Below are 24,371 nucleotides of genomic sequence, written 5' to 3'. Positions count from 1 at the left end.
GCTCAGTCAGTTAAACATTTGCCTTAGGCTCAGATATCCCAGGGTCCTGGGGTTGAGCTCTGCATGGCGGAGGCTTGGGGGTGGGGGTAAGGGCTGGGATCTCCCTGCTCAGCAGGGAGTCCGCTTCTCCCTCTCCCTCTGCCCCTCCCCCTGCTCCTTCTCTCTCTCTCAAATAAATAAAAATCCTAAAAAAAGAAAAAGTTTCTCTGTCGACTTCAATGTGGGAGAAGCTCTCTAATTTCCCCCAAATTCTTTTAGGCCTAATGCCAGCAAATCTGTCAAGCTTTCAAAGCACCTTGAGGGGGTTTTCTGAGGCCCTCTGTGCGTTCAGTGTGCTTCCCGACCCGGCGACTCGCGAACAACGGAGGGTGAGAAACTTAGCATCTCTCCCCGCACCGTGGGCGGCCCGCCCCTTGGTGGCCGGGCCAGGCTCCCCGTGACCTCCCAGCGTTCAATTTGGGCGTGTGCAGGCCGCGGTCCCTGCGTTCCCGCCAGTTATTTAAGTTTCATTTCCCGCTGCGACTGCCGGCTCCTCCTCCCGTGGCCTTTCTCGAGGCCAAGTCTCCCTTCTTTCGGGGAACAGAGAGCGCCAGCCATGGACCCCCGGCGCGAAAGGGCCAGGCGGACAGCTTCGAAGGCCGGAGCCTCGGTGCCCGAGGCGCAAGGAGTGAAGGGTCCCGGGACGGAGCCCAGCGAACCTCCGGCCGCCCTTGGGGCAGCCCGGCCCAAAGCACAGAAGTGCGGCCGGGTCGGGGCATCTGGGTCCGGGCGGAAGAAGCGTGCCCCGGGCTCCCCCGAGAGACCACCCGTGCGCGCGCAGAATGCCGGTGCCAAAAAGGCACCTCTGGGCGCTGAGGACGCGGTGGAAGGGCTGGCGGTTCCGGCGGGGAAGCTGGCGCCTCCTGCGGCCCCGGGGCCGCCACTTCCCAGGACTGGATCTCGCCGCCAGACGGGCGCGCGCGCCCCTCGGGAACAGAGAACCCTGCCAGAGCCCACGGAGGTCTCCGGCCTCGGCCTCGCCCTCGCCCCGGACCTCGACCTCGCCCTCGCCCCGGGCCTCGCCCTCGGCCTCGCCCTCGCCCCGGGCCTCGGCCTCCGCTCGCTGGTTCCCGCCTCGAGATTCAGGCAGAAGGGGGCGGCGCCCGGCGCCTGGAAGCCCCGAACGGTGCTGGAAAAGTTGAAGCTGAGGCGCCAGGAAATCTCAGCGGCGGCGGAGATTGTGAACCGGGTTGTGGACCACCTGCTGCGGAGATTGCAGAGCTTCGAGTCCGAGTTCCAGGGTGTCTCGCGTCTTTGCACCGGAAGCTACTATGAGCGCGTGAAGGTGAGCTGCCCAGCGCCTCTCCTCCCGCCGACTCCCTCGCCCCCGTCCCCAGCCTGCCGGGTAGTCCCAACACCCGCGGGTCGCGCGGTCCCTCATTTCCCTTCGAAAGTAACTCAGACTCTTGTTCTTTTGTGGCTTGTGACTCAGTTCCAACCAGAGAATAGCTGTTGGTTTACCCATCTGTCCATCCAGCGAACGTACAGCTAACTAATATTGGTGCCAACTATTGGTGTCAAGATATTACTGTTGGGGAAATTCCAATGTATAGATTCATTCATGCAAGCAGATTTATGGAGTTTCTGTAACAGGGCCCTACTTGGTGTGCCCTAGTCAAATTCCGACTTGGATAATTAGGAGTGCGAAAAATTCCATAAAATCGGTATATCTAGGAGCATTTTTCCTATGGGAAAAACTATAGGAAAAATATCTTCAGTCAGTCCTCCAGCCGCTGCGGACTTCCCCTCTCCCCAGTTTTCTTATGCCAATGTTATGGGAACCGCACAGTGAGTGATTTAAAACAAAAAAAAAAAATTTTTTTTTAAGATTTTATTTATTTGACAGAGGGAGAGATCACAAGTAGGCAGAGAAGCAGGCAGAGAGAGAGGAAAGCAGGCTCCCTCTTGAGCAGAGAGCCCGATGCAGGGCTCAATCCGAGGACCCTGAGATCATCACCTGAGCCAACGGCAGAGGCTTTAACCCACTGAGCCACCCAGGCGCCCCTAAAAGGAAAAAAAATTTTTTTTAAGAAAAAGATCTCCCACAGACCCTAAAAAGTGTACCTCCTAAATACACATACAGCGTGATTGTTTCAGGGCATGTATTCCACGGCTCCCTTTGTTTGTGTGTGGCTGTTATTAAAGTCTTCATGCCGGTAGGCGTTGAAGATTTAGGAGCAGGTTTCTGACTAGAGAATCTTTCCTGACCAGTGATGGTTGGTTTTTTGTTTGTTTGTTTGTTGTTGTTTGTTTTGTTTTGTTGTTAAGATTTTATTTGTGTGCATGAGCGAGAGAGAGAAAAAAACGAGCGCCCACAACCAGGGGTGAGGGAGTGGGGGGGGGGAGGGAGAAGCAGAATTCCCGCGGACCAAGAAGCTCGCAGGATCGCAGGGCTCTGAGATCACGATCTGAGGTGAAGACAGACGTTTAACCATCTGAGCCCCCCGGGCTCCCCTAGTGGCAGTTTCTTTAGTTGTGTTCTCGCCTAGTCCGTTTTTTCAGGGCCGGGCTGTGCACCTGCAGGAGATCTCTTAAAATCTTGGGTGTAGCATGAAGGAAATAGAGGCTGATAGCATTTAGGTGACCGTAATTTACTTTATAGTTACCTTTTGTCTTTATTCAATTAACTGCTGTCCTTCAGAAGTAAATGATTGTTAAACTCTAGATTTAGGTTTTTAGAATTATAAACTCCTAAGATTGCAGGCCAAATATTATGCATCTTTGTGTTTCTAAGCCTTAACACATAGCAAGTATTCAAATGAATGAATGAATGTGCTCAAGAAGAAAGGATGGGTGGTTTCGCTCAAAACTTCTGTCTTCTCAGGGTAGCAAATTCAGATTTCATTCCCATGATAAGCACTTAACCTGGTAGATTTCAGTGGAAATTAAACCTTTCATATATTTTTCTTTTGGCTTGCCACCTGGATTGTAAACTCCATTGTCACAGAATGTTTTACATAAATTGTAGCCTAAACAGCTGCCCATTTCAGGGGTGTGGACCCAGGATATTTGTTTATTGCCAGAAAGACAGTGTATGTATCAGTCTTTGAATCTTAAAACTCTTCTAGCACTGAAGACTATATAATTCCATCTGAAGTGTTTTGATAGCCAAATGAGCAAAATTTTCACTGGATTGTTTGGCTTAAGTGTGATTCTTATTACATAAATATCATTTAGTTCAGTCATATGGACTTCTTTAGAAGTTTCCAATCAGACCCAGTCTCCTTTTTTTTTCTTTTCTTTAACATAAGCTTTGCATCCGAAGTGGGGCTTGAACTCAGGACTCTGAAATAAAGAGGGGACATACTCTACCAACTGAGCCAGGCCAGCTGCCCAAGAACCTGTCTCCTTTTTATTTTTTTAAATTTAATTTCTAAAAGTAATCTCCACACCCGAAGTGCGGCTTGAATTACAACCTGAGAATTACAACCTGAGATGAAGAGTCATGTGCTCTTCTGACTGAGCCAGCCAGGTGCCTCTCCTTTTTAAAATCATACACTGATGGAAGAAATTGAATGAAATTTGTTTTCCTAAAACATGTATTGATTTTTAAAACTGATACATTTTCTTTCTTTCTATTTTAAAAAATTTTATTTATTTATTTAACAGACAAAGATCACAAGTAGGCAGAGGGGCAGGCACAGAGAGAGGGGGAAGCAGGCTCTCTGAAGCAGGCTCTCTGTTGAGCAGAAAGCCTATGCGGGGCTCGATCACATGACCCTGGGATCCTGACCTGAGCTGAAGGCAGAGGCTTAACCAACTGAGCCACCCAGGTGCAGCTGCATATAACTTTTGACCCCCAAAACCTTAACTACGAAGAGCCTAGTTTTGACTTTTTGATGAACAGTAAGAGTAACACATACTTTGTTCATTACATGTATTTTATACTGTATTTTACAATAAAATAAGAGAAGAGAAAATGTTACTAAGAAAATCATAAGGAAGACACAATACATTTATAATACTGTAATGTTTGAAAAAAAACAACCATGTATAAGTGGACCTGCCCAATTCAAATCTGTGTTGTTCAACTGTTATCAGTGAATTTAGTGGGATTGCTGGATACAAAGTCAGTAAACAAAAATCAAAGTAGTTTCAATATACTAACAACAAAAAGAGTGTAAATGAAATGTAAAAAGGCCATTTACGATAGCATCAAGATCATCAAATATTTAGGAATAAATCTTGGTAAAGATGATAAAAATTTTAAAACATTACTGAGTAAATTTGAAAACAGACTAAATAAGTTGAAATCTATATCATGTTCAGTTTTCCTCAAATTGATCTATATAGATTCAGTGCAATTTAGTCAAAGCCCTATCAATTTTTTTATTAAATTGACAAGCTTATTATAAGACTTATACGAAAATGCAAAGTGGGGGGTGCCTGGGTGGCTCAGTCAGTTGAGCATCTGACTCCTGACTCAGCTCAGGTCTTGATCTCAGGGTCTTGAGTTTAAGTCCCATGTTGGGCTCCACACTGGGTATGGAGACTACTTTAAAAAAAATGAAATGAAAATAAAAGAAAGCAATTCTTTTTTTTTTTTTAAGATTTTATTTATTTTTTTGAGAGAGACAGAGCAGAGAGAGAGAGAACACTCTCTCTGTTGGGGTGAGGGGGTGAGGAGGGGCAGAGGGAGAGGGAGAAGCAGGCTGTCCCAGAGCAGGGAGCCCCACATTGGACTTGATCCCAGACCCCCGAGATCATGACCCGAGCCAAAGGCAGATGTCCAACCAACCAAGCCACCCAGGTACCCCAATCCAGGCAATTCTAAAGGAGAAAATGTTAGAGGATTTACCCTATCAAAGAGCAAGACTTACTATAAAAATACCCTAATTAAGCAGATATTACTGGTGCAATGATAGACAAATAGGCCAATTGAGTAGAAAGTCCGGAGACAGACCTGCATATATAATTCAATTCAGTACAAAATATATGCAATAGTGTAATTCAATGGGAGAAAGGATGGTTTTTTTCAGTAGTTGATACTGGGTCCATTGGATATCCATGACAGCCACCAACCCCACACAACATATACAAAAGTTAATTCAAGATATAAAATAGACCTAAAGATGAAGGAGGAAACAACAAAGCTTCTAGAAGAAAGCATAGAAGAATATCATCATAACAATGGGATGTACAAATATTTCTTAAATAGGACACTAAAATTGCTAACCATAAAAATGGAAAAAATGGACTTCATTAGAATTGAACTTCTCACCATCGAGAGAATGAAAATGCAAGCCACAAACTCAAAGAAGTTACTCTCAGTATGTATATTTGACAAAGGACTAGTACAAATCAATAAGAAAAAGACAAACCAATATAAAATGGGGCAAAAGCACTTGGATAGATGCTTTAGTATATAATCCAAATAACAATAAACGTGTTCAACATCATTCATCAGCAGGAAAATGTAAATTAAAATCATGCTGAGATTCTGTCACACATCTATCCAGTAGAATGGCTAAAATTTTAAAAGGCTTGACAGTTCCGAAAATTTTAAAATTTTAAAAGGAGCAACTGAAACTCCTTTACCTTGATGAAGAGAAGATAGGTTGGTATAACCTCTTTGGAAAATTGACACTTTGGTCTAAGGCTAAAGATATGCTTATCCTATGGTCCAGCAGTTCTACTCCTAGATATATACACAGTGGAAATGAGGGCTCATGTCCATATACAAGAGTGCTCAGAACAGCTTTGTAATAGTTCAGAACTGGAAATAATCCAAATACTCAAAGACAGAATAAGTAAATGTATTTTGATATATTCCACTAATCCAGTAGTATACCGCATAAGATGAAAAAGAACAAACTACCAACACACGTAACAATATGGGTGAATCGCATAAATGTAATGTTAAAAGGAGTCAGTCGTAATAGAGTACATTTTATATGATTCTCTTTATATGGTGCTTCCAAACAGGTGGCCGAATTTATGGTGTTAGAAGTCAGAACAGTACGGACTTTAGGTGGAGGTTTCTGAGAGGGAATGGGAATGAGAACCTTCTGGTCTCTGAGGGTGAGAATAGGGCAGCGCCCACAGAGCTCCCAGTTCCTATTGAGATTCAGCCATTTTTCTGAAACAAATCCTCCTTGGATTGTTGCAAACTCCTGGTTTATATACAGATCTGAAAAAGTTGAACGGACTAATCTGGCCCGTGTTCTTGTTGCTTTTATGAAAGAGTGGATTTTCGAAGGCTCTTATTTCATTCTCACTGACGTCACTCCCAAGTGTTTGACTCTCATAGTACACCCTAGTCAGCTCAGGCTGCCATTACAAAAACACTATCAACCGGGTGGCTTAAACAACATAAGATTATTTTCTCAGAGTTGTGGAGGCTGGAAGTCAAAGACCGTAGTGCTAGCATGGTTAGGTTTGGGCGAGGACTCTCTTCGTTGCTTGTAGACAGCCACCTGCTCCCTGTATCCTCACTTTACTCCTCAGTGCATGTGGGCAGAGAAAGGGATCTCCCTCCCTTTTCTCTTCCTCTTCCTCCACCTCCTTCTCCTCCCACCAGTGTTATCAGATTAGCACCATACCCTCATGATCTCATTTAACCGTCTAAAAACCCTGTCTCCAAGTACAGTCACTTTTGGGGTTAGGATTCAATATATGAGTTTGGGGAGGATAAATGTATATTTAATCGTGTAGTATTAACACGATTAAATATACAACACAGTGCCTCAATCTGGACTAGCCCCATTTCATATGGTCCGTGGACATATATGGCTACTTGGTACCCTGTTGAGCAGTACAGTCCAATAGCTGTGCTTGAAGCATGTTCCTGACTAATGAGAGGTTTGTGGTATTTTTACTACAGGAAAAATAATCATTTGACATGATTGCTGATTCATAGATTATTATTGTGAGGATGAAAATGATTCTTTGAAGCTCCTAAAATGCTGTGGCTCAAAGACATTAATGTAGTGCATGACTTGGCAGTTACTTGGGTGACCAGCAGGTCTAACAAGATGGCCTTTGCTCAACTAGCCAGCACAGGGCTACACGCGTTTTTTTAGACCATTGTGACAGGAGTGTGGCTGCAGCGTGTATCGTGTGACATAAAAGATAGCACCTTACAGGTTTTTCATTTTAAGTTTTAATTCAGAAAAAGCTGGTACGGATTTTAAAAGCTTGCATGATATAATTTAAAATTGTTCTAAATTATAAAAGTAATGCATACTCTTGGTTAAAAAAAAGTATGGAACCTACAAACCAAAACAGTAATACATTCCTAGTTTTACTCATCCCACTTCGAGAGGGTATGAATCTTGGGAATCTTGCTTTTCAAAGTAGTGTGTTAAGTGGATATTTCAAGAAAAAAATTGCAGTTGCTTGGAAAATATTCACAAAACAACATCTCAGTGTTATTTTTACCATTTCTTAGATTTCTGCTCCTAATGAATTTGATATAATGTTCAAACTGGAGGTCCCCAGAATTCAGCTAGAAGAATATTGCAACAGTGGTGCTTATTACTTCGTGAAGTTCAAAAGAAATCCTAAAGGAAATCCTCTGATTCAGTTTTTAGAAGACGAAATATTATCAGCTTCTAAGATGCTGTTCAAGTTTAGGAAGATCATTAAGGAAGAAATTAAAAACATTCAAGGTAAGATTTTTGACTTCTGATTCTTGAAGTTCTTTTTTTTAAAGATTTTATTTGAAAGAGACAGAATGGGAGAAAGAGTATGAAAAGGGGGAGGATCAGAGGGAGAAGCAGACTCCCCACTGAGCAGGGAACCCGATGTGGGACTGGATCCTGAGTCTCCGGGATTATGACCTGAGCCGAAGGCAGCCACCCAACCAACTGATCCACCCAGGTGCCCTGATTCTTGAAGTTTTAGTCATACCTACTAATTGCCAACGTACACTCCTCTACTGACTTTTTTTTTTTTTCCACATCAAGCAGTTAAAGTGTCCTGGTCATAACAGGGTTTGAGGGAGGCATATATCACATAACAGCGTGAACACCCAATCATCATACTTATGAACTATAAAAGCATCCTCTCCTGATCTTTCTTTTTTTTTTTTAAGATTTTATTTATTTATTTGACAGAGATCACAAATATGCAGAGAGGCAGGCAGAGAGAAAGGAGGAAGCAGGCTCCCCGCCAGGAAGAGAGCCCGATGTGGGGCTCGATCCCAGGACCCTGGGATCATGACCTGAGCTGAAGGCAGGGGCTTTAACCCACTGAGCCACCCAGGCCCCTCTCCTGATCTTTCTTGACCTCTCTGTAGCAGACTGTTGATCAGTACCTCCTAGAAGCAACTCTTTGCTCTTGATTTTAGTTTACTACATTTTCTTGGCATTCTTTCTAAATGTTGATTAGTTCTATTTTGATATTCACTGGACAGCTGCCTTATGCCACTGGCTACCTGTGGTTGCATAAAATCCCTGGGTTCACCTCTTGAAGCTTGTAAACACAAATTGCACCGAGTCCTCTGAAGGGAATGAACTAGGGGAAATAGTGGCAATTGGGGTGGAGTAAGACCCCAAGGCAGAAAACAGCAAGCTCAAGGAACAAAAAGAGGCCTGTGTGGACAAGGGGAAGAGTGACATGAAATGAAGTTGAAGAGGTGGCCAGGGGCTAGATTGTGCAAGACTTGTAGATCCTGGAAATGAATTCAGATGATTTCATGTTCATCCAGGTTTTAATGAGGGAATAATGATTGGCTTTGTATTTTTGTTAAAGATTTTATTTATTTATTTGACAGACAGAGATCACAAGTAGGCAGAGAGGCAGGCAGAGAGAGAGCGGGATGCAGGCTCCCCACTGAGCAGAGAGCCCAATGTGGGGCTCGACCCCAGGACCCTGGGATCATGACCTGAGCCAAAGGCAGAGCTTTAACCCACTGAGCCACCCAGGTGCCCCTGGCTTTGTATTTTTTTTTTTTTTAATATTTTATTTATTTGACAGAGAGAAATCACAACTAGGCAGAGAGGCAGGCAGAGAGAGAGGAGGAAGCAGGCTCCCTGCGGAGCAGAGAGCCCGGCACGGGGCTCAATCCCAAGACCCTGAGATCATGACCTGAGTCGAAGGCAGAGGCTTTAACCCACTGAGCCACCCAGGCGCCCCCTGGTTTTGTATTTTAAAAGTTTACTCTGGCTTCTCTGGAGAAGATATTCTAAAAAGAAATAAGGAAAAGGAAAGAAAAAGGAAAATATTGAAGTAATTCAGGTGAAAGACAGTGGTGGCTTACATGGAGGATGGGATGGAGAGAAGTAGACACATCCAAGCTTGTAGTAGTGCTTCCTTCTGGAGTAAGTGTAGGGATTGAGAGAAAGCATTGAATTAAAGAAGGCCTCCAGGTTTTTTTTTTTTTTAAAGATTTTATTTATTTTTTTGAAAGACAGAGATCACAAGTAGGCAGAAAGGCAGGCAGAGAGAGAGGAAGAGAAGCAGGCTCCCTGCCGAGCAGAGAGCCCGATGCGGGGCTCGATCCCAGAACCCTGAGATCATGACCTGAGCTGAAGGCAGAGGCTTTAACCCACTGAGCCACCCAGGCACCCCGGCCTCCAGGTTTTTGACTGAGCACCGGTGTGGATTGATTGTACCATTTTCTAAGATGGGAAGAACTGAAGAGGAACGTATCTTGAGGTATGAACTAAAGGAGTTTGGCTTCGGATATATTAAGTTGGAGATTCCTGTGATACCCTGAAGTGAGAATGTCATGTATGTAATTGGATATGGGTTTGAAGTGCAGAGGATATGTTTCGGCTGTATATGAACATATAAATGGCATTGGCAATAGATGAGACCGTGTAGGCAGAGAGTGTTGATTCGTTTATTCATGAATCAGTATCCATCGATCCTCTAATGTGCCAGATGGTCTAGGTGTTTAGGATATAGTAATGAACAAAGAGATGAAGACCCTCACCCTTCTCTACCTCATGGTTAGGTAAGGGCAGACATACAATTAATAACGAATGGAAACCATAATTATCTTATATACTAGAACATAGTAAGTTTCATGATGAAAAAGTATAGTAAAGTGAGAGCGACCAGGAGTGTTGGGGGTAGGATGGGGAGGGGGAGTTGCAGTGTTAAGTAGAGTGGTAAGAGGAGGAGGATCCCATTAGAGGTTGGGAAGAAGAGAAGGAGCATAAGGAGACTATGTGATTTTGCAGAATGAGGGGTCAGGATGTAGAATGCTACTAACTTCCAGAAACCATAGGATTTGGTCTATAATTTTGTGCAGTTTGTTGGTGCCTTTGACTTAACAATTCCAGTGGGTTTCTGTACAGACAGCATGTATAGGCATATCCTTACAAATTCTCCACTGTAAAGGGCACAGAAAGGTGGGTAGGTGTGGGGAAGAGACAGGGTGGGGTCAAGAGAGAGGGATATTTGAGAATGAGAAATCCTGGAACCCTTTGTATGTAGATAGGAATGATCCGGAGGGGAGGGGGCAGCCCCTGATGAGGTGAGAGGGAACAATTGAAGAAACAAGGTGCTTAGGAAGGAAGGGGTGGCCTTTGTGCAAGGGTGGCCTTTGACAGGTAGATGGACACTTCTTAGTAGGAATAGGAGGGTAGAAGGATATCATGGGTAAGAAGTGGCTTTTGCAGATTTAGTAATAAGAAAATGGGGGCCTTCTCTAGAGTTTTCTCCTTGCTTCTCTAGCTTCTCTCTCACTGTGGTCCCTTCCAGAAGTCTTGTCTAAGAGTAGTCTTTAACTACTGCTTGTCACCTCCCAATCCCAAGCCAGTATCTCTCATCTAGAGGTTCGCCTGAATTTCTGACCACCACAGCCACCTGTCATACTTCACTTGGGGGTTTTCCACAAACCTAGAGCTCAGTGTGTCTAAACCAAGTGCATCTCAGCCCCATATTTCTTTCTTTTGATTGTTCCATATTGAAGAATCAAATCAACGTCAACCATTTTCCAGGCCCAAATCCTGGGATTACATTCTAGACTTCTACCTTCTTTCTTACCTTACTGATTCAGTCCATCTACCAGTTTTGTTGATTTAAACCCCTTTATTTTTATTTATTTTTTTAAAGATTTTATTTATTTCCTTGACAGAGAGAGACACAGCAAGAGAGGGAACACAAGCAGAGAGAGAGGGAGAAACAGGCCTCCCGCCGAGCAGAAAGCCCGATGTGGGGCTCGATCCCAGGACGCTGAGATCAGGACCTGAGCCTAAGGCAGACGCTTAATGACTGAGCCACTCAGATGCCCTGATTTAAACCTTTTTAATTGCTCTCATTTCTGCTACTTGTGTCTTTTTTTTAAAAAAGATTTTATTTATTTATTTATTTGTCAGAGAGAGAGAGAGAGTACACAAGCAGGCAGAGAGGCAGGCAGAGGCAGAGAGAGAAGTCGGCTCCCTGCTGAGCAAGGAGCCCTATGCGGGACTCGATCCCAGAACACTGGGATCATGACCTGAGCCAAAGGCAGCGACTTAACCAACTGAGCCACCCAGGAGTCCCCACTTCTGTCTTTTTTTTTTTTTTTTAAAACAAAAACTGTACTGTTGATCCTTGAACAACAGGACAGTTAGGGCCACCAACCTCCCTGCATAGTCAAAAATCTGTGTATAACTTAACAGAACTTAACCACCAAGAGCCTCCTATTGACTGGAAGCCCTATTGATAACATAAACAGCTGATTAACATGTATTTTGTATGTTATATGTAGTATAGATTATATTCTTATAATAAAGTTAACTAGAGAAAAAAATGTTAAGAAAATCGTAAGGAATGTCTACATCAAAGTAAAAAGTCTCTGCACAGCAAAAGAAACAATCTCCAGAACTAAAAAGCAACCTATGGGGGCGTCTGGATGGCTCAGTTGGTTAAGCGACGTCTTCTCAGGTCATGATCTCGGGGTCCTGAGATAGAGTCCTGCATTGGGCTCCCTGCTCACCGCAGAGCCTTCTTTTCCTCTTCCATTCTCCCTGCTTGTGCTCTTTTTCTCTCTCTGTGTCAAATAAATAAACAAAATCTTTAAATTAATTAATTAAAATAAAAGGCAACCTACAGAATGGGAGAAGAGATTTGTAAATGATATATCCAATAAAGGTTAGTATCCAAAATATACAAAGTACTTATTAAACTCAACATCAAAAAAGACAAATAATCCAATTAAGACATGAACAGACATTTCTCCAAAGAAGACATGAAGATGGCCAAGAGATACATGACAACATCAGAGAAATGCAAATCAAAACTACAATAGGATATTATCTCACACCTGTCAGAATGGCTAAGATCAAAAACACAAGAAACAACAAGTGTTGGTAAGGATGTGGAGATAAAGGGACTCTAGTGCATTATTGATGGGAATGCAAACTGGGGCAGCCACTCTGGAAAAACAGTATGGAGGTTCATCAAAAAGTTAAAAATATAACTACCCTATAATCCAGCAATCACAATACTGGGTATTTACCCAAAGAATACAAGAACACTAATTCAAAGGGATACATGCACTCCTATATTTATAGAAGTATTATTTACGACAGCCAAGATAGGGAAGCTGCCCAAGTGTCTACTGACTGATGAATGGATAAAGATGTGGTGAATGTATATCTACAATGCAATATTATTTAGCCATGAAAAAAGAATGACATCTTGCCATTTGCAACCATGTGGATTGAGCTGGAGAGTATGATGCTAAGTGAAATAAGTTGGTCAGAGAAAGACAAATATCATATGATCACACTCATGCGTGGAATTTAAGGAACAAAACAAGAAGAAAAGGAACAAAAAGAAACAGACTCTTAGCTACAGAGAACAAACTGATGGTTACCAGAAGAGAGGGGGGAGGGGATGGATTAAATAGGTGATGGGATGGGGCGCCTGGGTGGCTCAGTGGGTTAAAGCCTCTGCCTTCGGCTCAGGTCATGATCCCAGGGTCCTGGGATCGAGCCCCTCATTGGCCTCTCTGCTCAGTGGGGAGCCTACTTCCCTTCCTCCCTCTCTGCCTGCCTCTCTGCCTACTTGTGATCTCTTTCTGTCAGATAAATAAATAAATAGGTGATGGGATTAAGGAGCGCACTTGTCATGATGAACACTGGGTGATGTATGGAAGAGTAGAATCACTATGTTGTATACCCGAGACTAATATCACACTGTATGTTAACTACCTGGAATTTAAAAATTTAAAACGAGAAAATCATAGGGAAGAGAAAATACATTTACAAGACTGTACTGTATTTACCAGAAAAACACGCATTTAAGCCAACCTGTGTATTTCAAACCCATGTTGTTCAGGGGTCAGCTGTATTTAAGGTGAGAGGACCTAAAAATCTACTCTCTGAACTCATTTCCAGTATTTAGTGTAGTAGTATCGATGACAGTCATCATGCTTACTCATCCTACATAACTGTAACTAACATCTCCCCGTTTTCCCCACCTCCCCACCCCCGGTAACTCCCATCCTACCCTCTGCTTCTATGTATACTGCTTTTTCAGATTCCACATAAAAGTGAGGTCATGCAGTATCTGCCTTTCTGCATCTAGCTTGTTTCACTTAGTGTAATGGCCTCCAGATCACCCCTGTCATCACCAATGGCAGGATCTTCTTCGTTAATGCTGGTCCATTGTGTGTTCGTACCACAATTCCTGTATCCGTTCTTCCATCCATTGACACTTAGGTTGTTCCATGTCTTAGCTGTTGTGAATGATGCTGCAGTGAACACGCATTGCTCCCCTGTCTTCGTGCCCCCTGCCTCTGTGGTGTCACAGAGACACACGCTCTGTGTTGGATAGTTGCTGTGGTCTTTGCGATGGCCTTCTCCTCCCTGCCGCTCATCTGCTCTTTTCTCCAGGCTTCCCTCCATACTGCCCCCTATACATTGAAGTGAAAATTTAATCATAGTACTCCAAAAGCCCAACATCTTCAGGGGCTCCTCATCATTTATTCCAGACAGAATTTTGACAATACTTCTCTATGGTAGGTATCGATAAATATTGCTTAAATGGGGAAAAACACTTTGCTTTGTGGGGTCAGTTTCTACTTTAGAACTCATTTTCAGGGGCGCCTGGGTGGCCCAGTGGGTTAAAGCCTCTACCTTCAGCTCAGGTCACGATCCCATGGTCCTGGGATCGAGCCCCTCATTGGGCTCTCTGCTCAGCAAGGAGCCTGCTTTCCTTCCTCTCTCTCTGCCTGCCTCTCTGCCTACTTGTAATCCATCTCTCTGTCAAATAAATAAATAAAATCTTAAAAAAAAAGGCTGCACACACACACACAAAAATGGAACTCATTTTCATCTTACACTCAGCACTTATAGATCTTCAATGATGGATATATTATTTTTGGAGAAAATCAGATTGATAAATGCTGTCTTTACTTTTTATACTTTTAAACAGGTATCGATGTCATTATGGAGAAGAAGAAGAGGGGGAGCCCTGCTGTAACACTTCTTATTAGAAAACCCAAAGAAATATCTGTGGATATAATCCTGGCTTTGGAGTCAAAAAGCAGCTGGCCTGCTAGCACCCAGGAAGGACTGCCCATCAGTCAGTGGCTTGGAACAAAAGTTAAAACCAATTTAAGGCGACAGCCGTTTTACCTGGTACCTAAGCATGCAAAGGAAGGAAATGGTTTTCAAGGTATCTTGAATGCGAAGGTTAACGTAAAGACAGAAAGAGTGGTCTGTCCTTTTTTCTTTTTCTTTTTAAGTAAGCTCTATGTGGGAACCTGGGAGGCTCAGTCAGTTGAGTGTCTGCCTTCAGCTCTGGTCATGATCCCAGGGTCCTGGGATCAAGCCCCACATAGGTCTCCCCACTCAGTGGGAAGTCTGATTGTCCTTTTGCTTCTGCCCTTCCCCCCGATCATATTCTCTCTCTCAAATACATAAATAAAATCTTTAAAAAAATAAATAAAGTAAGCTCTATGCCCAATCTGGGGCTCGAACTTACTATCCCAAGATCCAGAGTCACATGCTCTAACCGTGGAGCTAGCCAGGCACCCAAGGGTTGTTAATGTTATATCTTAGGACAGTAATTAGTGCTGTCGACATATCAAGAGCCATCAGGCTAAACAGACTGTAAGATGGGAGTCTGGTGAGGAATGTAATTGAAAAAGGCATAGTTGTAGCAGTAAGACCAAATACTCAGATCTAAAGTGTCTTCTAACTCACACTGGAGTGTTATTTTTTGCTTGTTTATTTTCAGTAGAGAAGGGCAGTACTGGCCTTGGAGTCAGACTGCCCTTGGTCTGAATCCTGAGGCTTCTTCTCCTACTAGATGTGTGATCTGGGGCTAGTTAACTAAGTCTCTCTAAATCTGTTTGCTCATCTCTATACTGGTTTAATCAAAGCTACTTGAAAGTTTCTGGGGGTGGGGACACGCCTGGGTGGCTCAGTCGGTTAAGTGGCTGACTCTTGGCTTCAGCTCACATCATGATCTCGGGATCCTGGGATTGGGCTACTGCGTCAAGTTCAGTGGGGAGTCCGCTTGAGGATTCTCTTTCTCCCTCTCCCTCTGTCCCCCTCATCCCTCTGTCACTGCACTCAAGTTTTTTCTCTCTCTCAAATGAATAAATTTTTTTTAAGATTTTATTTTATTTATTTATTTGGCAGAGAGAGAGAGAGACAGAGATCACAAGTAGGCAGAGAGGCAGGCAGAGAGAGGGGGGGAAGCAGGCTCCCTGCTGAGCAGAGAGCCCGATGTGGGGCTCTGTCCCAGGACCCCGAGATCATGACCTGAGCTGAAGGCAGAGGCTTAACCCACTGAGCCGCCCTTTAAGATAAAAAGTACACCTTCTTTTTATCACTTATATCACTTAGTAAGATATTGTGAATACTGAGCCCTGGCTCTGTATGGAGGTAGTACCCATTCCTTTCCTCAGTCTGTCTTCACAACCAGTCAAGGAGTAGATCTATACGTAATTTGCTAGACATTGCCAGAATCGCCTCCACAGGGATCACACAATTTGCATTCCCACAGCAGTGTACTGAGAGTACCAATTTCACCCTCAGTCTTAGCAACAACACTCATTAAACTTTGGAATTTTTGCCAATAATCCAAAAAGTAAGAAATGATAATGTTGCTTTTAAAAATAAGCTTAAATTTTTTTTTATATATTTATTTGACAGAGAGAGAATGACAGTGAGAGAGAGAACACAAGCAGGGAGAGGGAGAGAGGGAGAAGCAGGCTTCCTGCCCAGCAGGGAGCCGGATGTGGGGCTTGATCGCAAGACCCTGGGATCACGACCAGAGCCAAAGGCAGATGCTTAACCAGGTGCCCCTAAATTGTTTTAGCTTTTGCCTTTGGGAGCTCTTTCAGTTGGCTTCTGTATCCCTTGACATACCCCCCCATGGCTGGGTGGGGGTTGATTTTGTTTTCAGCACTAACTTACTTTCTGGCATTACCAGATGCTCCAGAGTCATCTTGTATATTCTCAGCTTCAGACTTAGAATCAGTCATTTCCCCAGGAAGCTCTGGATCCTTTTATTGGGAAATGTACTAGAAACCAAGATCTGGGTGCTGTGTGTGCTCTGCTGCTAGGGTGTTATCGCTTTCAGCTAAAAGAGCAAGGAAGTATGTGCGCATAACCCCAGTGGATACACATGTCTATAATATTTCTATTTTATATTAAGTTATACATGAGTACTTCCGATGTCTCTAATTACAATCCGGTACCACATGGATATTCCTAAACTTCTCTCCTTGCTGTCAGTCACTTCTCATTCCAACAGTGAAAAACCTGGCTCCCAGCATCTTCATTGTTCAGTTCCAGTATATATGTGTAGTCATTTCAGACTTGTAAACCCACTTTCCCATGGGAGACAAAATCAACTGGAGTGTAGTGCTTATGTATAGTTTCTTTTGTTTTCAGTCTTAGAGACATTTCCAGAGTAACTTAAGTCAGCACCTTTTGCTCCACTGGCAGGGAGGTTGTTTTAAAAGAGTCCCTTTTGCCAGTTTGCATTCTTTCCTGGGCTTACTTGACCTCCCAAGTGACTATTTAAGATTTTCATACCTTGGTACCCCTGGAAAGCTCAGTCGGCTAAGCGTCTGCTTTTGGCTCAGGTCATGATCCTGGGGTCCTGGGATTGAGTCCCGAGTTAGGCTCCCTGCGGGGAGCCTGCTTCTCCCTCGGCCTGCTGCTCCCCTGCTTTTGCTCTCTCTCTGTGTGTGTCAAATAAATAAAATCTTTTTTTTTTTTTTAAGTTTTCATACCTTAAGGTTCACAGTGCTGTAGAGTTCTTCCGGTTTTAACAGATGCATTGTATCATGTATTTACCCTTACATAATAGCTTCACTGCTTTAAAAAGACCCCTGTGTTTCCTTTTTCCAGCTCTTCCCACCCTAAACCTCTGGCAACCACTGAGCTGTTTACCATCTCTATAGTTTTACCTTTTCTAGAATGACATAAATGGATTTCATAAATGGGTTCATAGAAGTAGCCACGAGCAACCTAGCTCAGTGCCGCCATCTCCATGTGTTCATGGTCTGTGTATTGTGTAGCTATTACTAAACTCTTTGTTCTGTCACATTAAAGCCTTGTGCTATCACACTATAGCCTTGTGTCTTTCCTTGTGCTATGTACCATACCGTCCTACATAATGTAGTTTTATAAGTCTTGATATCTGGTCGGGCAAGTTCTACCACTTTGTCCTTCTTCAAGACTGGTTTAGATATTCCTGAGCCTTTGTATTTTCATAAACGTTTTGGTATCCTGTTGTCAAGTTCCACAAAAATGTGTTTTTTTTTGCATTTTGATTGCGAGTACAGTGAATCTATAGATAAATTTGGGGAGACTTGATATATTTACAATAATGAGTCTTCCAGTCCATGTACAGGTGCATATCTCCATTTATTAAGATCCCTCTAAAACTTCTCAGTGAACTTTTAGAATTTTCCATGGTGGTTTTGTATATATTTGGGGGTGGGGGCTGGGTGGCTCAGTCAGTTAAGTGTCCAACGCTAGGTCTCAGCTCAGGTCATGATCTCATGGGTCATGAGATTGAGCCTGTTAGGCTCTGCACTCAGTGGGGAGCCTGCTTGAGGACTTGCCCCCTCTGTCCCTCCCCCAACTCTCTCTCTCTGATAAATAAATCTTTAAAGAAGTTTTATATATATATATATGTATATTTTGTTGTTGTTGTTCGATTTACTCATAGGCACTTGTCACTTTTTATTATGGAAAGTTTTAAACCAAAAGTAGATTGAAGAATATATTGGACTTACACTTAACCTGTCACCCAGCTTCTTTTGTTATTTTCTACATACAAAATTATTATCGTCTATCAATATTAGCTTTGTTTCTCCTTTTCCAATGATATGTCCCTGTTTCTTCCCTCACTGTGCTTGTGAGCATAAGCCAGGCATGTTGAACAGAAATGGGGATAACCAGCATCCTGCCTTCCTAATTTCAAAGGAAAAACCTCAGCTTTTTACCGTATTTTATGTTGCTCTGCTTTTTTGAATCTACCTTCTGTCAGGTCAAGTTTCCATCCAGATTTAAATTACTAAGAGTTTTTTTTATTTAAATTATGAATGAATGTTGCTTTATTAGCTGCATTTCCTGCTTCAGGTGAAGTGATCATATTTTTCTTTTTTTTTTTTTTTAAGATTTTATTTATTTATTTGACAAAGAGAGAGAGGGAACATAGCAGGGGGAATGGGAGAGGGAGAAACAGGTTCCCCTGAGCAGGGAACCCGATGTGAGGCTCGATCCCAGGACCCTGGGATCATGACCTGAGCCAAAGGAAGACACTTAATGACTGAACAACCCAGGAACTCCTGATCATATGTTTTTCCTCTGTTCTGTTAATGAGACAGAGTAAATTGATTGATTTTTAAGTAATAAACCAATCATATATTTCTGGTATAAAACCAAGAAATAATAAAATAATCAGAATGTAAAAGAGTTAGCCATGGTAAAACCTGGGGAGAAGGGTTGGAAATCATTGTATTCTTATATAAAGTCTCCCAAGGAATAGAAAAAAGGCAACATTCCCTTGTTCATTTTACATGAATACAAAAACTTGCAAAGATGGTATAAAAAGTGAGCAAAAAATGTGAACCAATTGATTTAAATTATTATTGAAACAGAATATTTAAAAAACTGAACTTGACAATGTATGAAATGTACTATATCTTGTTATGGCTAACTCTATTAAGCTTCCTGCTGCTCCCTACCACTTTTTCCTATCTCAGCTCATTGTCTGCTTCAAATCACTTGTTCTATTTTATTTTTTAAATATTAATTTATTTTAGAGAGAGAGAGTGGGGGGAGAGGCAGAAGGAGAGTCTCAAGCAGACTCCCCCCTGAGTGTGGAGCCCATATGAGCCTCAATCCCACAACCCAGGAGATCATGACCTGAGCCGAAATCATGAGTCAGACACATAAACGACTGAGCCACTGTTCTGCACAAAAGATTCACAACTGCTGTGTTTTGGTTCCAAAAAGGAAAGAAAACTTTATTATTATTATTATTATTATTATAAAAAGCTAATAGAAACCTATCTATTATAGAAAACTTAACAGAAACAGGAGAGGAAAGGAATCTACACAGAGATGAAGCTCATAGTAGGCAATAAGTGAAAATAAGGCAAAGTTACATCAAATCGAGTACTTTTACATCCAGCCTCCTCAGCCGGGGAACCCAGTGGAAACAGCCAGGCTGGAGTCCTGATAGAGAGGTCTGGGTGGAGGGTCCTCCCCTCGGGTGAGACTTCCAACTGACCATCCCCATAAGGGCCATTATTATAGGGCAAATCACAGGGTTTGAAATGAAACATTTGTTTGCCTACATGCAGTTTGGAGCAAGGTGCATTTCCACGTTACCATGTTTCTATATTTTCAAGGAACCTGGGCTGTGTATCTGCCTCCCTTCCTGGATTCCATTCTGGGGGGCCAGCCGAGCCTGGAGCAGGAGGGGATGTGAGATAAGATTTGTAGCTCCGGGCGCCTGGGTGGCTCAGTTGGTTAAGCAACTGCTTTCAGCTCGGGTCATAATCCTGGAGTCCTGGGATCGAGACCCACATCGGGCTCCCTGCTCAGAGGGGAGTCTGCTTCTCCCTCTGATCCTCTCCCCTCTCATGCTTTCCCTCTCTCTCTCAAATAAATAAAATCTTTAAAAATTAAAAAAAAAAAAAAAAAAGATTTGTAGCTCATGGCATCCAGAACAGGAGGGCCAGTTCTGACCTTGAGGCCAGATAATATAGTTTAAACAATCAGACTCCCAAGGTTATTCAAACAGCACAAGTCTCACAAAGAGCATACCTTAGCCTGCCAGTGTATATGCATGTCCAGGTGGTCGGTTATGCGGGACAAATCACGAAAATATCTAACCATACTGAACAGCTACCCGGGCGCCCTCAAATCACTTGTTTTAATATGTAATTACATTATTTTTCTATTTGCTTCTTTTGGTCTGTCTCCTCCTAGAAATCTTCCAGAGTGATATTTTAATGAAGAAAATCACTTCAGCATTGTGTTATATTTATATATGAATGTTTTTGGTAAAGTGCTTTTCTATTTTTCTTTTGGAAATTAAGAAGAAACATGGCGGCTCTCCTTCTCTCACATTGAAAAGGAACTCTTGAAAAGTCATGGGCATTCTAAAACATGCTGTGAAACTGATGGAATAAAATGTTGCAGGTAACTTCCTTGTTTTGTTATAGATTATCTATGGAATATTTCATTTTTTAAAGATTTTATTTATTTATTTGACAGAGAGATCACAAGTAGGCAGAGAGGCAGGCAGAGAGAGAGGAGGAAGCAGTCTCCCTGCAGAGCAGAGAGCCCGATGCGGGGCTCGATCCCAGGACTCTGAGATCATGACCTGAGCCGAAGGCAGCGGCTTAACCCACTGAGCCACCCAGGCGCCCCTGGAATATTTCATTTTTTAGAAAAGATTTTATTTAGCGGCACCTGGGTGGCTCAGTCATTAAGCATCTGCCTTCAGCTCAGGTCATGATCCCAGGGTCCTGGGATTGGTCCCACATCAAGCTCCCTGCTCAGTGGGAAGCCTGCTTCTCCCTCTTCCACTCCCCCTGCTTGTATTCCCTCTCTCACTGTGTCTCTTTCTGTCAAATAAATAAATAAAATCTTTAAAAAATAAAACAGTAAAGATTTATTTATTTGAGAGGGAGAGCACGAGAAGGGGGAGGAGCAGAAGGAGAGGGAGAAGCAGACTCCTCACTGTACCTGACACAGGGCTCAATCTCAGGACCTGAGCTGAAGGCAGACATTTAACCAACTGAGCCACCCAGGCACCCCTGAACATCTAATTCTTTACTGATTTCATAGCTTTAACCTAAAGATGATCATTGCTGAGTTGAGTCCTAGGGGCAGTGTGTGACTGGATTGACCCTGGAGTGTTATCTAGGAGATGAGCATGAAACCAGGGAAGCCAAATCCAAGGGCCCAAGGAAATAGTGTTGTTAGAAGGCAAGGCCAGAGAGCATATTCCTGAAGCTAGATCAGATAGTTGTATAAAGTATGACCGAGTGACAGGATATGATCACTCACCACAGCTAGCCACAACAGTTGGATGTGTCTTAGTATTCCGGTGGCTACAAGGTAATGAGTATTAATGTCAGAGTCGGAGGAGGCTGAAAGATCACTCTTATTGGATATTGATACTGGTGCCTTCTGGATGGTTTGTGTTGAAGGCCAGGGACTGACTAGCTAAACGTGAAACAACACTAAGAGTGGGTAATTGTTTTCCTTGTTAGCACACACACCATAAAGAACTGAGATTGAAAAGAAATCATTTGAGTTTCTAAAGTTGTCCAGTACAAGGTTCACAGAAGTTAAAAGGTCAGAACAAGGGGCGCCTGGGTGGCACAGTGGGTTAAAGCCTCTGCCTTCGGCTCAGGTCATGGTCTCAGGGTCCTGGGATCGAGCCCCGCATCGGGCTCTCTGCTCAGCAGGGAGCCTGCTTCCTCCTCTCTCTCTGCCTACTTGTGATCTCTCTCTGTCAAATAAATAAATTAAAAATTAAAAAAAAAAAAAGGTCAGAACAAGAGTGCCCAGTGGGCAGGCATGGGAGGTTCTTTTTTTTTTTTTTTTTTTTTTTTTTTTTTTTTAGATTTTATTTATCTATTTGAGAGAGAGTGAGCATGAGATGGGGAAGGTCACAGGGAGAAGCACACTTGCTGCTGAGCAGGGAGCCCAATGTGTGACTCAATCCTGAGACTCTGGGATCATGATCTGAGCTGAAGGCAGTCGCTCAAGCAACTGAGCCACTCAGGTGCCCTCGTATTCTTTTTTTTTTTTTTTTAAAGATTGTATTTATTTATTTGACAGCGAGCACAAGCAGGAGGGGTGGCAGGCAGAGGGAGAAGGAGAAGCAGGCTTTCCGCTGAGCAGGGAGCCCGATGTGGGGCTTGATCCCAGAACCCTGGGATCATGACCTAAGCCCAAAGCAGACACTTAACCAACTGAGCCATCCAGATTCTTTAAGGCTTCATCTGTGGGCTTTGAAACAGGCATTAAGAAAACTGTATTTCTGATAAGACTAAATAGTTTTGTAAAATTACATCTTATCAACTACGAAATAACTGGATGAATAATTAAATATTTGCAGCCTAGTAAGACAAAATCACTTTGTAAAAGTTAAAACAAGATTTTTCCAGGTACTAAATAACTGAATGAATAATATAAATATCTGCCAGTTTCATATATAAATTCATCCTGATAGACTATTTAAGCTAAAAACAGGAAAGAGGGAAGAATAAAATGTTTTTGAAACTTCAAAGCATATATTTCAAAACATAACCAAGGTTTAGAATGACCCTATAATTATATTTATGTGTCTTTATTGTTTTTTGTATTTTTATATATAATATCTGTATTGTTTATTATATCTTCATATGTTTTTCCTGTAAGATGCCTAAATCTTTTTGTGGAATGAAGCAGGTTGTAAATAAATAAAAGTAAGTGGTTTTCTTTTTTATTCAATAGGAAAGATTGCTTAAAACTAATGAAGTATCTCTTAGAACAATTGAAAGTGAAGTTTGGACACCGAAAGGAACTGGAAAAATTCTGCTCCTACCATGTGAAAACTGCCTTCTTTCATGTCTGTACCCGGGACCCACAAGACAGTCAGTGGGACACCAAAGACCTAGAGTTCTGCTTTGATAAGTGTGTGACGTACTTTCTTGAGTGCCTCAAGATGGAACAACTGAAGCATTATTTTATTCCTGGATTCAATCTTTTCTCTCGGGACCAAATTGACAAAATAAGTAAAGAATTTCTATCACAGCAAATTGAATATGAAAGAAAAAATGGATTTCCCGTGTTTTTATGAATTTTGAAATTATATTTTCGAAAAGAATCAAGAATTAGAGTGACTTTATAATAATTGGAATGTTTGAAATTTGTCGTATCAGTGATTGACTAAAAGGAATGTAAATAATGATTTAGCTCTCAACTGTCTAAAGAAACCTGAGTCAGTAAAAAAGGATTGATCGTCCTAGGAAAGAGATTAGTCAAGGAATAAGAAGCAAAAGGAGTCTTTAAGATCTAAAAGCTTCACCACTTTGGAATGAAAAGGACAAGGGATGCCTGGCTGCTTCAGTCGGTGGAGTGTGTGACTCTTGATCTCAGGGCTGTAAGTTTGAGCCGCATGTTGGGTGCAGAGATTACTTACAAATAAAATTAGAAATACATATCGCCTGAGTTGAATTCATCAAACACTCACTGAACACTACTTCTCACCTAGCACAAATGTGTGAGGAAGTTTGCAAGAGACAATATTAGAAATGATCATTGCTTCCACAAGACTGGTAGGCTTTGTTCAATGTTCAAATATATTTGGAAGCGGTGTCCTGTCCTATGCTAGAATAGGCAAGAAGGAAATGAAAAGATAAGTTCTGTATTGTCTCTACATGTCTCAGGAAATCCATAAAGTCATAGCAAAATATAGAATAATGCACATGACCAAATATGAAACATATAATTTATTTTCCTTTATTATTTTTTAGTAACACTTTTAAAAAAAGATTTATTTCACACACACAGAAAGGGAATACAGGTAGGGGTAGCGTCAGGTAGATGGAGAGGGAGAAGCAGGCTCCTCTCTGAGTGGGGAACCTGATGTGGGCTGGATCCCAGGACCTTGGGGGCAGACGCTTAACCAACTGAGCCACCCAGGCACCCCTTTTGCAACATTTTTATATGTATTTCTAAAAAGGCAATAAATGCATATGGTACAACACTGAAAGGAATGGATGGAACCACCCTTTCTCCTCTGTTCAGGCAGCATTCAATGTAGAGACTGTTCATTAACCTTTTCCTACTTGACTATTTTGTACATTTTCTTATTGACTGTTGTATTATTTTTCTCATGGTTTTGTAGAAGTTCTTCATATACTTTGGATATTTATGCTTTGTTGCTTGTCTACATAATGAATAACTTGT

General features: G+C 42.3%; 1 protein-coding gene and 1 non-coding gene across 2 annotated transcripts; one reads left to right on the top strand and one right to left on the bottom strand.

Annotated features, from left to right (window-relative positions):
• The first annotated feature begins 561 nt into the window (after positions 1-561).
• Positions 562-24,371, top strand: CGAS (cyclic GMP-AMP synthase). Its single transcript, XM_046004334.1, has 5 exons — positions 562-1,324; positions 7,430-7,649; positions 14,356-14,598; positions 20,501-20,603; positions 22,914-24,371. Exons 1-5 carry the CDS (start codon positions 596-598, stop codon positions 23,257-23,259), a joined length of 1,641 nt encoding a protein of 546 aa, XP_045860290.1. The 5' UTR covers positions 562-595; the 3' UTR covers positions 23,260-24,371.
• LOC123942946 lies at positions 7,940-8,043 on the bottom strand. The gene has a single exon (XR_006818566.1). It is a non-coding gene; the product is annotated as a small nucleolar RNA U13 (small nucleolar RNA).

The sequence above is a fragment of the Meles meles genome, chromosome 5 (assembly GCF_922984935.1).
Source record: "Meles meles chromosome 5, mMelMel3.1 paternal haplotype, whole genome shotgun sequence".
Taxonomy (NCBI): Eukaryota; Metazoa; Chordata; class Mammalia; order Carnivora; family Mustelidae; genus Meles; species Meles meles.
Note: the sequence above shows the minus strand (reverse complement) of the source record. Positions and strands in the feature narration are given on the sequence as shown.

Excerpts from the sequence above, each read along its gene's own strand:
- CGAS (XM_046004334.1), top strand. The coding sequence starts at position 596 with ATGGACCCCCGGCGCGAAAGGGCCAGGCGGACAGCTTCGAAGGCCGGA. Across the intron at positions 14,599-20,500 it reads GGAAGGAAATGGTTTTCAAG|AAGAAACATGGCGGCTCTCC; the intron begins GTATCTTGAATG and ends TTGGAAATTAAG. Across the intron at positions 20,604-22,913 it reads GATGGAATAAAATGTTGCAG|GAAAGATTGCTTAAAACTAA; the intron begins GTAACTTCCTTG and ends TTTATTCAATAG.